General features: G+C 43.4%; 1 protein-coding gene across 3 annotated transcripts in view; it reads left to right on the forward strand.

The window, feature by feature from the left end:
• PATJ (PATJ crumbs cell polarity complex component) overlaps positions 1–13,436 on the forward strand; it is a gene marked incomplete at both ends in the record, with an annotated part of 372,146 nt that overhangs the window by 154,647 nt on the left and 204,063 nt on the right. For all 3 annotated transcript variants that reach the window (XM_080692386.1, XM_080692387.1, XM_080692385.1), the window contains one exon: positions 2,477–2,576. In XM_080692386.1, coding sequence (XP_080548512.1) covers positions 2,477–2,576 — 100 coding nt within the window. The remainder of the gene's footprint in view (positions 1–2,476; positions 2,577–13,436) is intronic.

Below are 13,436 nucleotides of genomic sequence, written 5' to 3' on the forward strand. Positions count from 1 at the left end.
TTAGCAAGGGAGCCAACAAGAGTAAGCCTGGTGCTAAGAGAATTAGAGGGTGAAAATTTATAACTGCTCGAAGAAAGAATGCTTAAGTTCCAAATTTAGATCTAAAATTTGTTAATGTCTTAAGCAAGAAAACGATAATCTCAAGAGTTATTTTGAGGGTGGGGTACTGGAGATTGAACCCAGAGGCATTACACCTCCAAGCTACACCTCTAGCTCTTTTTATTTTTTTGTTTTGAAACAGCATCTCACTGTGTTGTTGAGAGTCTTGCTAGGCTGCTGAACCTGTCCTTGAATCTATGCTCTTCCTATCTCAGCCTCTCAAGTACTTGGATTATAGGTGTGCACCACCACATCTAACAGAATTATTCTTTCTTTAGGATTAAAATCATTTGAATCCCTACCCCCACCCCGACCAAATTAATACGCAGTACTATTGAACAAGTATCATTTTCATCACCAAATAAGATTACATCTATACAAAGTTTGACTACCAACCTCACTGTTACCCGTGGTAGGAGAGGAAAGGGAAGGGGGTGGGTGTACAGAGGGAGTGCACCAAGTGATGTGTGCATGTATCTTTGTATCACTTTGAATCTCATTATGATGTGCAGTTACATTGCACAAATAAAAGAATCATTTTCATCATTGCTATTTTCTGAAAGTTATTTTCTCAGGGAAGCTGGAGTGCAACAGTGGCCAGCTGTAGTCATTGAGCACATACTTTGGGAAGCCCGGCTTGTGCCCTGGCTATTCTTTTTTTTTTTTAGAAGGGGGTGGTACTCGGGTTCCTGGAAACCCTTCTACCTCCGGGCTCCACTCCCAGACCTATTTTTGGAAACGGGATCTCTTAAGCCAGCGTGGCTGGCTTCAAACTAGCGTGATCCTCCTGTCTCTGCCTCCCAAGCTTGGAGACTACAAGTATGCGCCACCATGCCCGGCGCCAGGGCTATTCTTAGAGTTGATGATGCCACTGGGTGTGTCTTGTTTCCTGCCCTCATGGAGACTGTGCTCACCTGACTCTCTTCTGTACATCTTGCTGCAGCCTTCTCTGCCACAGAAAAAGCCTGGCACTGCCTGTATCCCGGTATCAGGTATTCTCAACCCACATTCAGACTATAGGGAGGGCAGGATATGCTGATTCTATCTCTATTCAAGAATGTCAGTACAGTCTATCAGTTGTAAAAATATATTGTTCAATGCAATTAAAGAGAATTCATAGCTCTTAATACCGTTTTCAAATCTGACTGTCCTTGTTCTAAATATTGCCTTTAACATAGAATATCCTGGTTTTGAAAAACAGTTAAAGGAAAAGAATTCATTTGCCTTTACTTTCATTTCACTCACTTTTTTTTCTAGCTTGAAAAAAATTAAAGACAGAGATCATATTTCTTTATTCTCTTGTTGTTTAATAAGCAGTTCATATTTGGATTTTTTTCTTTATCATTTTTACTTTTTATTGCTTTCTGAATTTTCTACAAATACATATAATTACTGCTGTTGTTACATTGTTTCTTACCAATGAGTATGTGTTTTCTTTTATGAGTCTCTAAATAGTGTTTTCTCTTTGGGAGGAATTTATTACTGTACTGGAACAGTCATTGTCCACTTACTGAAGTATATCCTGCCATTAGCGGTTGTTTCATATAAAGCATAATTGAATGTAGTTTATTGAAGATCAGGAGCAAAACAAATCTTAATCCAGTTATTTAGGCATTTGAGGAAGGTATCGGTTCCTATTCTTTCTACACGCTTGGATCTCTTCTGTAAAGTTTGGTATGTTTTATTTTTCTCTGCGTGCAAGAAAATGTCTCCGTTCTGTGAAGGTAATCTGAGCATAGAGGGTTTTTTTTTCTCTTTTAATTATTTGTATAAATAAATATTGATATGCTGTATCATTGATATGTGAATTGAAAGCATACATATGCAGAAATAATTACTTGTCACAAAGACTTTTTTTTTTAAAACATTAAAATTTATGAATACTTTTTCAGTAAGAAAATCTTGCTACTTCATCTTAAGTTATTTTTTAATTAATGAAATGTGTATCGCCTATATTTCAGGAAAATTTTAAATCATAGAATCAGTGCACTGGACAGGTTTTCCTTTTAAGATTTGTTTCAGATATGTCTTTCACTTGAGTTATTTTGCTAATAGGAAGGAAGATTAGACTCTCACAATATAAAGAAAATACATGTAACCAGTTTTCTTACAAGGGAAAGGAATGTGTTCTGCTAGATAGGTGAGCAGTCTTCAAAGCTAAGATTTTGAATTCCTGCCTACTGCTTTCCTGTGTTTATACCACATAGTCACTTTTATAAATCCTATAAGAGAGTAAACTATATTTGCTTTATAATCCTTGAATTATGACTGAGTTTGGCCACAGTCAGGATTTTTCCAGTTAACTTTTTCATTTTTGTCATTGAAGAAAATGATGGTACAAAAATAGTGAGCTCTTCTCTTAATTTTGCATCTTCAGAGGCCGGTAACAGCTCCGCCTCCAATGAAGCTGCCTCCCCCATATAAGGCCCCATCTGAAGACAGCAATGAAGACCAGGAAGAATATGCATTTTCTGACAGTGAGTTTTTTTTTTCCATTATTTATGGTAGATGCAGGATGTATTTCATGATGCTTTAGTGACTACAGTGAATTTATCAAATCTATAGAGTTGGGAGGAGGTCTTCAAAAGGCACCTATGCTAAAAAAAAGAAAATTTATATCCTTGAAATATTGTGACTTATTTTCTGAGCTTTCTCTTTGATGGATGGGGAATATTGAAGAAAGCGGTTGCACCTTATTTTACCTATATTTTCTTCTAAATTTTCTATTTTAGTAAAATGTCCTTAGAATTGGAATATGAACCATAGTAATCTGAGTTAGCACGGTCAGCTGTTACCAGCTCTCAATTTACCTTCCTTACTCAGAATAATGATGATTTTTGCTATATGCTAATGCAAGCTCACAGGAGATCTACCAAGTCATATTTAATCCTTTGGAGTTTATTTCATGATTTTCTTTTGCATTAACTAAATCTAATATACCTTCATACATATATTTAATACATATATTGAGGCTATATTTAAAAGGATTTGCATTTCTTTTAGGCATGTATAGCATATGTAGTTAGACCTGATCACTAAATGTGTATGGAATGTCTTTGGTTGTAACAAAATAAGATAGTGATGATGGTTGTTCAATTTGGTAATAGTCTAAACCCACTGACTTATACATTTTATTTATTGTATTCTATTTTTTATTTTTTGTGGTACTGGGGATTGAGCCCAGGGATATTCTGCCTCCAAGCTACACTCCCAGCCCTATTTTTTAGTCTTTAATTAGAGACCGGGTCTCACTAAGTTGCAGAGGGCCTCACTAAGTAGCTGAAACTGACTTTTAACCTGTGATCTTACTGTCTCAACCTCCCATGTACTGGGATTACAAGCATACACTACTATGCCTGGCTTGACTTACACATTTTAAATGGATGCATTTTATGATATGGGAAACACACACACACACACACACACACACACGTGTGTGTGTGTGTGTGTGTGTGTGTGTGTGTGTGTGTGTGTGTGTGGATGTGTTTATTAAAAATTTTTCCCTTCTACAGCATAAGGTTTTTTGTTTTTCCAGTACTGGGGTTTGAACTCGGGAATTCTACCTCTGAGCTATAACCCTAGCCCTATTTTTTATTTCTTATTTTGAAGCAGGATCTTAATAAGTTGTGCGGGTCCTCACTAAGTAGCTGAGGCTGTTCATGAACCCATGGTCCTCCTGTCTTACTTTCCCAAGTGCTGAGATAAAGAGTATGTGCCACCATACCTGGTTTAGAAGAAGGTTTTGATATGGGTTTTGACAGGATTAAAGTTTCGGCTCTTCTTAAGCATTCTCACTGCTGTATAATCCAAAGAACTGACCATATAACTTAGAAGAAGGAAGATTTATTTGCTCATAATTTCCTTGGAGACTTTGGGGTTCAGTTCATGTGATGCTGGGGACCTCAGATCTCGGCGTGGCAGTGGGAAGCGGAGAGAGGGAGATAACAGATTGCACTCTCCCCTCCTTGAGGCTGGAAACAAGCAAGCAAGGGGAGTCAAAGACAGGAGTGCAATCCCCAGGACCACCCCTCCCCCAGATAAGTCCATTACCACCCTCATGTTTCAGTTCTATCAACTCTGAACACCAATCATGAGCTCATCAGGGCACGTTCCATATCCAACTATAACACAGATCCGGCATTTTTTAGAGTGTAACCATAGGTATGCTCTAGACTATAAAAGGGATATGTAATAGTACTTATTTCATAGGGTTGTGGTGAGGATTAGAATAAAGTCATAGGGTCTTTAGCTTTTCATGCTGATAGTCTTCAACAGATATCATACCTTTTACTGTTGTTAATAATAATTAAGTTAACTATATTTTTCTAAATATAATACTATAATAAATTGAAATAAAATACAAAAACAAAACTGTAATAACCAAATAGACTTTATTTATTTATTTATTTTTATTTTTTTAATTGGTGCATTGTAGTCATATATCACATTGGAGTACAAGACTTGAGAGGATATACAAGTACACATCATCCAATTAGCCCTCATCAAGCCCCCATCCCATTCCCTCCCCCTCCCTCAATCCCATGCTTGTTTGGTGATTAACTTTGATATATTTGTTTATGTACCTCCTGCGTTTTAAAGAGGCTCCATCATCCCCTATTCCATACCCTCTGATTGGTCACCTTAGTTGCTTCACTATAGGGCCCTTTCTATAGCTTGACCTCCTGTTGCCCCTTTCCATCTAGTTATTACTGATTAGGGGAAGCACCTGATTTTTATTTTCTGCAATATTTCTCTGTGCATGAAGCGTTGCAAGTACCGATCCCATTCTTGACGGCCCCATTAGTGGCCTGGCTACCCGGTGGACTGATCCAGACCTCGCTGACTCAAGCAGTGGCCTTGCCTCATGGGAGGCCCCAATTCTGGTCTCGCTGGCCCCGACACCAGCCTAACCCCTCAGCTGGCTCCGATCCCAGCCTCGGAGGCCCCAGCACCGGCCTAGCCTCAAGGCAGGCTCCGATCCCGGCCTCGCTGGCCCCAGAACCGGCCTAACCCCTCGGTAGGCTTCGATCCCAGCCTCGGAGGCCCCAGTAATGGCCTTGCCTCCTGTCAGGCTCCAATGCCAGCCGTTGGCCCCGCCATCGACCTAACCCCTCGGCAGGCCCCGATCCTGGCCTCGGAGGCCCCAGCACCGGCCTTGCCTCACAGTGAGCTCTGATCCCCGCCTCACTGGCCCCAGCATCGGCCTAACCCCTCGGCAGGCTCCAATCCCAGCCTCGGAGGCCCCAGCACCGGCCTTACCTCACGGCAGGCTCCGATGATGGCCTCGCTGGCCCCAGTTCTGGTCCAACCCCACAGCAGGCTCCGATCTGGCCTTGGAGGCCTCAGTAGTGGCCTTGCCTCATGGAAGGCTCCGATGCCGGCTGCTGGTCATGGCACCGGCCTAACCCCTCAGCAGGCTCCGATCCCAGCCTCGGAGACCCCAGTAGCGGCCTTGCCTCACGGCAGGCTCCGATGCCAGCAGTTGGCCCCGGCACCAGCCTAACCCCTCGGCAGGCTCTTATCCCGGTCTTAGAGGCCCCAGCACCGGCCTTGCCTCACGGCAGGCTCCGATGCTGGCCGCTGGCCCCAGCATCGGTCTAACCCTTTGGCAGGCTCCAATCTCAGCCTTGGAGGCCCCAGCACCAGCCTTCCCTCATGGCAGGCTCCGATGCCAGCTAATGGCCCCAGCACCGGCCTAACCCCTCGGCTGGCTCTTATCCTGGCCTCGAAGGCCCCAGCACCGGCCTTGCCTCACAGCAGGCTCCGATGCCGGCCTCGCTGGCCCCAGCACCGGCCTAACCCCTCAGCAGGCTCCGATCCCGGCCTCGGAGGCCTCAGTAGCGGCCTTGCCTCACGGAAGGCTTCGATGCCAGCCTCTGGCCCCAGCACCGGCCTAGCCCCTCTGCAGGCTCTTATCCTGGCCTCGGAGGCCCCAGCACCGGCCTTGCCTCACGGCAGGCTCCAATCCCGGCCTCGCTGAGCCCAGCACCGGCCTAACCTCTCAGCAGGCTCCAATCCCGGCCTCAGAGGCCCCAGCTCTGGCCTTGCTTCACAGCAGGCTCCGATGCCGGCCTCAAGGACCCAGCACTGGTCTAACCCCTCGGCAGGCTCCAATCCTGGCCTCGGAGGCCTCAGTAACAGCCTTGCCTCACGGCAGGCTCCAATGCCGGCCATTGGCCCCGGCACCGGCACCGGCCCAACCCCTCGGCAGGCTCTTATCCTGGCCTTGGAGGCCCCAGCACCGGCCTTGCCTCATGGCAAACTCTGATGCCAGCCTCGGAGGCCTCAGTAGCGGCCTTGCCTCACGGAAGGCTCCGATGCCGGCCGCTGGCCCCGGTACCGGCCTAACCCCTCGGCAGGCTCCAGGCCTTGCTGGCCCTGGCACCGGCCTAATCCCTCGGCAGGCTCCGATCCCGGCCTTGAAGGCCCCAGCACCGGCTTTGCCTCATGGCAGGCTCCGATCCTGGCTTCACTGGCCCCAGCATCGGCCTAACCCCTCAGCAGGCTCCGATCTCGGCCTCGGTGGCCCCAGTAGTGGCCTTGCCTCATGGCAGGCTCCGATGCCGGCCATTGGCCTCGGCACTGGCCTAACCCCTCAGCAGGCTCCAATCACTGTTTTGAAGCTCCAGCACCAGCCTTGCCTCATGGCAGGCTCAGATCCTGGCCTCGAAGGCCCCAGCACTGGCCTTGCCTCACAGCAGGCTCCAATCCTGGCCTCACTGGCCCCAGCACCGGCCTAACCCCTCGGCAGGCTCCGATCCCAGCCTTGGAGGCTCCAGCACCGGCCTTGCCTCACGGCAGGCTCCAATCCCAGCTTTGCTGTGTCCATAGTCAGCCTCACCTCTCAGCAGGCTTCAATCCGAGCACCCTCTTTGCCCAACCAATTGTCTCATGTTCTCGAGGGTGCGTGGTGGTAACATTCTGCCTCTGGGGTTATTATTTCAAAGGTTCCAGGAGGCATCAGATCTCTGCCTCCCCTAAGTACTGGCCACTGCCATTGGCACTGCCCCCCACCATTTCAAATCCTTCCCAAGCTCTTTTTCCACTCTGAATGTTGTCCAGTGTTCTAAGCATGCGTGATGGTAGCATTCAACATTTGGTGTAATTTCTCCAAAAAAATAAGGTTGGTAGGATCCGATTTCTGCTTCTCCTGAATACAAGTGTCCACTGCCATCGCGGAGACTGCTTTCAACACCGCCTTTCTCCTTGGTCTCCGCTAAACTCTCTCCTAACAGATGGTGCCCAAGATTGTTAACAGTATAGAGAAACAGCAGTCCTCCTTCACAGGAAATTTTTCCATAAGTTCCAGTGCATTTGGATAAGTTTTGTCTGCATCTCCAGTGTCCTGGCATCCGCCACGGCTTTCTTAACTCCTCTCAGATATTTTTCCTTTTCCTTTTCCTTTTTCTTTTTCTTTTTCTTTTCCTTTTTTTTTTTTTTTTTTTTTTTTAATAAGAGAAGACAGTATATGTGGTTTGAGGAGGTAGTGGGATCAGGCACTCAGTAGCACTGTGACCAGGTCGGTTTCCCCATGGGTCCGGCGTGCTCCGCACAACTCTGCCTGGGGCCCAGAGTCCTGTGACACGGGCCCCGGCTGGCGTGCCCCACGCGACCCCCACCCGGGACCCAGGCTACTGGGCCTGGTTTCTCCAGGGTGCTGGTGCGCACACACACACACACACACACACACACACACACACACACACACGCAGGTAAAGCCTAAAACCACTGCCCATCCTATATTTTACATTGGAATAGATCTTATAGGTTTGTTATTATTGTTGTTGTTCCTTAACTCTTATTAAATTATTCTGGATATCTCTTTAAAACTGAAGGTTAATTGGGTCATTTTATTAAATTCCATTTTATTAAATCCCATTATTATTGTCCAAAGACATTTTTTACAGTGATAAAGTATGATCACATACCTTTCCCAAGGTCCAGAATTCTGAAGTAGATATAGAGAATTTATGCCCAAAAGGATGCTCACAAGGAAATACTGGTTTATTAGATCACTACATGAGACAAACATGGCTCCAAGGTATATTAAAAGGCTCTATTAGACACTTACATATAAAGTTCACCCAATTGAGGAATGGTTGTTGAATGGCTATTATGTGTGGGAAGACACTGTTCTAGGTGTGGAGAATAATGGCAGGGAATATCGTTGTTACTTTCATTAGCTGATATTATAGTGGAGGAGCAAGATTATAAATAATACCATAGTTTAAATAGTAACAAATGCTAAGGATAAAATAGTAAAATAAAAGTACTAAATTTAGATACATTAAATATATTTTATTTATTTATTTATTTATTTATTTATTTATTTATTTATTTATTTATTTATTTGTGGTACTGGGGTTCCTGGAAACCCTTCTACCTCTGGGTTACACTCCCAGACCTGTTTTTACATTTTTTATTTGGAAACAGGGTTTCTTAAGCCAGAGAGGCTGGCTTTGAACCTGTGCAATCCTCCTGTCTCTGCCTCCCAAGCACGGGGATTACAAGCGTGCGCCACCACACCTGGCCACTAAATATATATATATATATATATATATATATATATATATATATATATATATATATATATATATATATTTTTTTTTTTTTTTTTTTTTGGTGGTACTGGGGTTCCTGGAAGCCCTTCTACCTCCGGGATACACTCCCACGGGCTACACTCCCAGACCTATTTAACCTTTTTCATTTGGAAACAGGGTCTCCTAAGCCAGCGCGCGCGGCTGGCTTCCGCTGGCTTCGAACCTGCGCGATCCTCCTGTCTCCGCCTCCCAAGCGCGGGGATTACAAGCGTGCGCCACCACGCCCGGCTGGCCACTAAATATATTTTAAAATAAGTAAAATAAAATACAAAGCAAGGTAGTACAAGAAAATAAACTCCTTGGATGAGGCAATATTAAATAGAATGACTAAGAAAGGGCAAGATAATGTCAAACTGACCTACAGAGTTTTGGCTTATATAGTTACTATATAGTTTTTTTTTTTTTGCTGTGACCCACAGTAACATGTCTTTTATTGGTTGGCTTCACATCACTGTGACAAAATACCTGAGAACGTCACCCTAAAAGACAAAAGTTTTTTTTTTTTGTTTTGTTTTGGCGGTACTGGGGATGGAACCCAGGGTCTTTGTATCTCCAAGCTACATCCCCATTCCTAGTTTTTAGTCTTTTTACTTTTGAAACAGGGTCTCACTGAGTTGCAAAGAGCTTCGCTAAGTAGCTGAGGCTGTCTGTGAACTGTGATCCTCTGGTCTCAGCCTCCCAAATGCTGGGATGATAAGCATGTGCCACCACGCCTGGCTTGCAAGGTTTGTTTTGGCTCATAGTTTCAGTTCACAGTCACTTGGCCCTATTGCCTTGGGCCTGTGGCAGCATAGTACATCACGGCAGAGGAGCTGCTCATCCTAGCTGGAAGGAGAGAGGGGAGAGGGGGAGTCTGGAGTCCTAATATCCTTTCAAGGTCATGTCCCCCAAAACCTAACTTCCTTGCAGTAGGCCCCACCTTCTTAAGGTTCCACCCCCTCCCAGTAGTGCTGCAGGCAGGTAACCAAGCCATTAGCATATGGGCTTTTGGAGGACAAATAAGATTCAAACCATAACAGCTAATGTAGATGTACACACACATACACACACACACAGAGGAATATGAATATATAATTGAAACAGAAGTTTCACTAAATATTACTTACATTTATATGATGAATTTTGTTTCTCTCTTATTTTTTAAAATGTTACTTGCAACTCTATTTAATGGCCAACAATTGAATTGCAAACCCTACGTTATAAAAAAAAACACTAATGTGGAGCTTGCTAAAACATTAATTTTAGGCTCTACCTACAGTCTCTGATTCCTTGGGGTTCCAGGAGGACCCAATAATTTGCATTCCTAATTAGTCCCAGGTGGTGCTAGTACTGCTGGCTCCAGGAACCACACTCTGAAAATCACTGATCTGCAGGCTAAAGTCATGCTAATGAGTTTACCTAACAATACTGTGTAGAGAGCAACCAGATAGGAACCCAGCACCTATCCTAGGAGCCAGCCAAGGAGCATCCCAGCAGAAGGAGATTATGAGATTATGTAATTTATGAGAAGAAGGTGTCTCAATAAAGCGTCTGTCACTGAACCTTAGTGGTCAACTGTAGAATGCTACTGAGACTGAGGAGGCTAGAGGCATGGAAGTGACTACTGAATTTATCTTCAGGGAATTGATGAGGAGCAAGAGAAAGGGGACACTTGATAAAATGACCACAGTAATTATTTTCAAATTGTTGTTGGAAATGGTACATAATTGGAATCTGTCTTTTAGACTTTCTCTTGCATGATGGAATATATTTCATGACATGCTGGTTTTTATTTATAAGAAGTCTTAATTATCTTTTGGACCAAAGTTGCTTGAATTTTAATTAAGAATTATAATTAAATGATTACTTAATTGGGGTTGTAACTCAGTAGGAGAGTGCTTGCCTAGTGTGTATGAGGCCCTGAATTTGATCCCCAGAAGTGAAGAAAACTTAGGAAACAATTAGAAATCAAGAAGCATTGAGCCGAGCATGGCGGTGCACCCCTGTAATTCCAGTACTTGGGAGGCTGAGACAGGGGGATCACAGGTTCGAGGCCAGCCTGCGATAACATAGTGAGACCCTGTTTCGAAAATAAAATAGGGATGGGGGTTCAATCCTCAGAATCCCCCCGCCCACATTCATAAAAGCAATGTCCATATCAGTATACAGCTCTTGACAGTCACCATTATACAAGGTTGCAAGATTTGTCAAAGGTTTGTATCGATAATGTAAAAACTTTTGACTTAGGTTGTAGGAATAACCTTCAGTACCAAAATTTACAACCACCTTGCCTTATCAGAGCTTCCGAATCACTGCTGACACGAAGAGTCACTGGTCCATGGTGACGTTAGTCTTTGCTTCTGTCCTAAGTTCCTCTGGTCTCCTACTCAGATTTTCAGTTGGCTCTTGGAAAGATGCCATGTGTTCTTTCTACTGCTGCTTTAAATCCTTTTACCAAGATAAAACACTCTGTCTTCCCCAAGGTTGACCTTTTACATTTTGTTCTCAGTACAGCCATTGCCAGTGCTCCCATCTCCCCACCCCAGGCAATTTTGGAAAAGAAAAATAACAAGTGGGGAATAGCAGTGTTTCTCAGCTTTGGCACTGCTGCCATCTTGGCTGGATCATTATTGGGGTAAGGGAGGGTACTCTTTGCACTGTAAGACATTTAACAACATCTCAGGTCTCCACACCTTCCACTCACACCAGTTGTGACAATCAAAAAAAAAAAAATTTTTTTAAAGCCACATATTTCCATGTCCCCTGTCTACACGGGAGCGGGGATTCTACTATTACTTATTGGTTGAGGTGTCATGGGATAATCCCAGGCAGTGATGAATGATGCTGCCCAGAGCCAGTAGCATCCTGATTAAAAACATGGTTTAAAACTGCAGTGATTAAGTCAGTTTAGTATCTACATTAAGAATCATCTTGAAATAGGCATGTGAAAAAGTCACCCAACATCTGAGCTTTTCTGATCATTTGAACCAGGTCAAGTTGTCTCATTCCTTTAGTTTTAGTTTAGTTTTTGTAAGATAAAAATTAACCCTTTCATGAAGTTTTTGTAACATTTGAAGAGATAATATATGTATTCTTTTTTTTTTTTTTTTTTTTTTTTGCAGTACTGCTGATAGAGCCTAGAGCCCAGGGGCATTGTGCCTCCGAGCTACACCCCCAGCCCTAGTTTTTAGTCTTTTTAGTTCTTTGAAACAGGGTCTCACTGAGTTGTGAAGGGCCTCACTAATTATCTCAGGCTGTCCAAGAACCATGATCCTCCAGTCTCAGCCTCCCAAATGCTGGGATTACAAGTGTGCACTACCACACCTGGCTAATACATGTATCTTGTTTATGTACAAAGTGCTGGCTATGTTGCTTAGTGGTGGCGAGCTTGCCCTGGATACATGAGACCCACCCTGGGTTAGATCCCCAGCACCACAAAGTGTGTGTGTGTGTGTGTGTGTGTGTGTGTGTGTGTGTCTGTGTGTCTGTGTCTGTGATGGGGCAAGTGACATAGGAAGTGATCCAGAAATGTTAGTTATTATTATTAGTAGTAGTAATACAAAATTCTTCAATGAGTGACAAATGGCAATGTCTGCCATTATAGAATAAAATTCTTACATAATAATATATTAAAATTTGAGGACTGCAGTTTAGCTAAGTGGCAAAGTGCATTTATGCATGCACTTGGATCCCAAGCACCAAGTTAAAAAGAAAAGAAGGAAAAGGAAAAATATTGATCCCAAAATGATGGCAATTTAAGTCAGTGCCAGTATGTTACAGATGCTGTCAGCTGCTGCAGTGCTCCCTAAGCACCATTGCAGACTGACAATTTAACTTCTGCTTTTGAGCTGGCTGTGGTGGTGCACACTTGTAATCCCAGCACTTAGGAGACTGAGACAGGAGGATCGCAGGTTTGAAGCCAGCCTCAGCTACTTAGTGAAGTTCTCAGCAACTTAGTGAGACCCTGTTTCCAAATAAAGTATAGAATAGGTCTGGGAGTATAACCTGGAGGTAGAAAAGCCCCCGGGTTCCATCCCGTACAACCAAAAAAAAAAAAAAAAAACTGCTTTCAACTGTGATCACTAGTAGAGCAAGGTAGTTTTGAGTATTGCTCTTTTCTCTGATAGTTTCCTCCTTTTCATTCTTTTTCTCTAGACCAAAGGTAGAATTTTTATGGAAGCCTTGGCATATGATTTTGTAAATTTTTCCTTCCCATGGAATCTTGATGATGTAGGATTGATATTTTACTTACATTTCATTCCTCTCAGTGTAGGAGAAATACACAGGAAATTATTTAAAGACAAATGAATAGTCTTAAGTGAAACTTAAAAACTAAAAATACAGTTTTAAAGCTTACTTTGCTCAATATGAGTGCTAGTTTGCTTAATAACCCTGCAAAACTTGTGGCATAAATTAATCTCTATTACTCTGCTTTGCAGTATTTAAATTTTTATGAGCGTTCATTCCCTGATTCATGAAAGGAAAAATGTTCTCGGTAAAGTTAATTTTCTTAACTGTCAATATATTTTTTCTGTTTAAGTTATTAAAATTTAATTATTTTAATAGAAAAACTGGCAGCTTCCATCCTTATCTTGTAGTAATAAATAAGCATTATTCAGCTGGGCGTGGTGGCGCACGCTTGTAATCCCCGTCCTTGGGAGGCTGAGACAGGAGGATCGCACAGATTCGAAGCCAGCCTCAGCTACTTAGTCAGGCTCTCAGCAACTTAGTGAGACCCTGTTTCCAAATAAAATATAA

Source organism: Muscardinus avellanarius, assembly GCF_963383645.1.
Source record: "Muscardinus avellanarius genome assembly, chromosome: 3".
NCBI lineage: Eukaryota > Metazoa > Chordata > Mammalia > Rodentia > Gliridae > Muscardinus > Muscardinus avellanarius.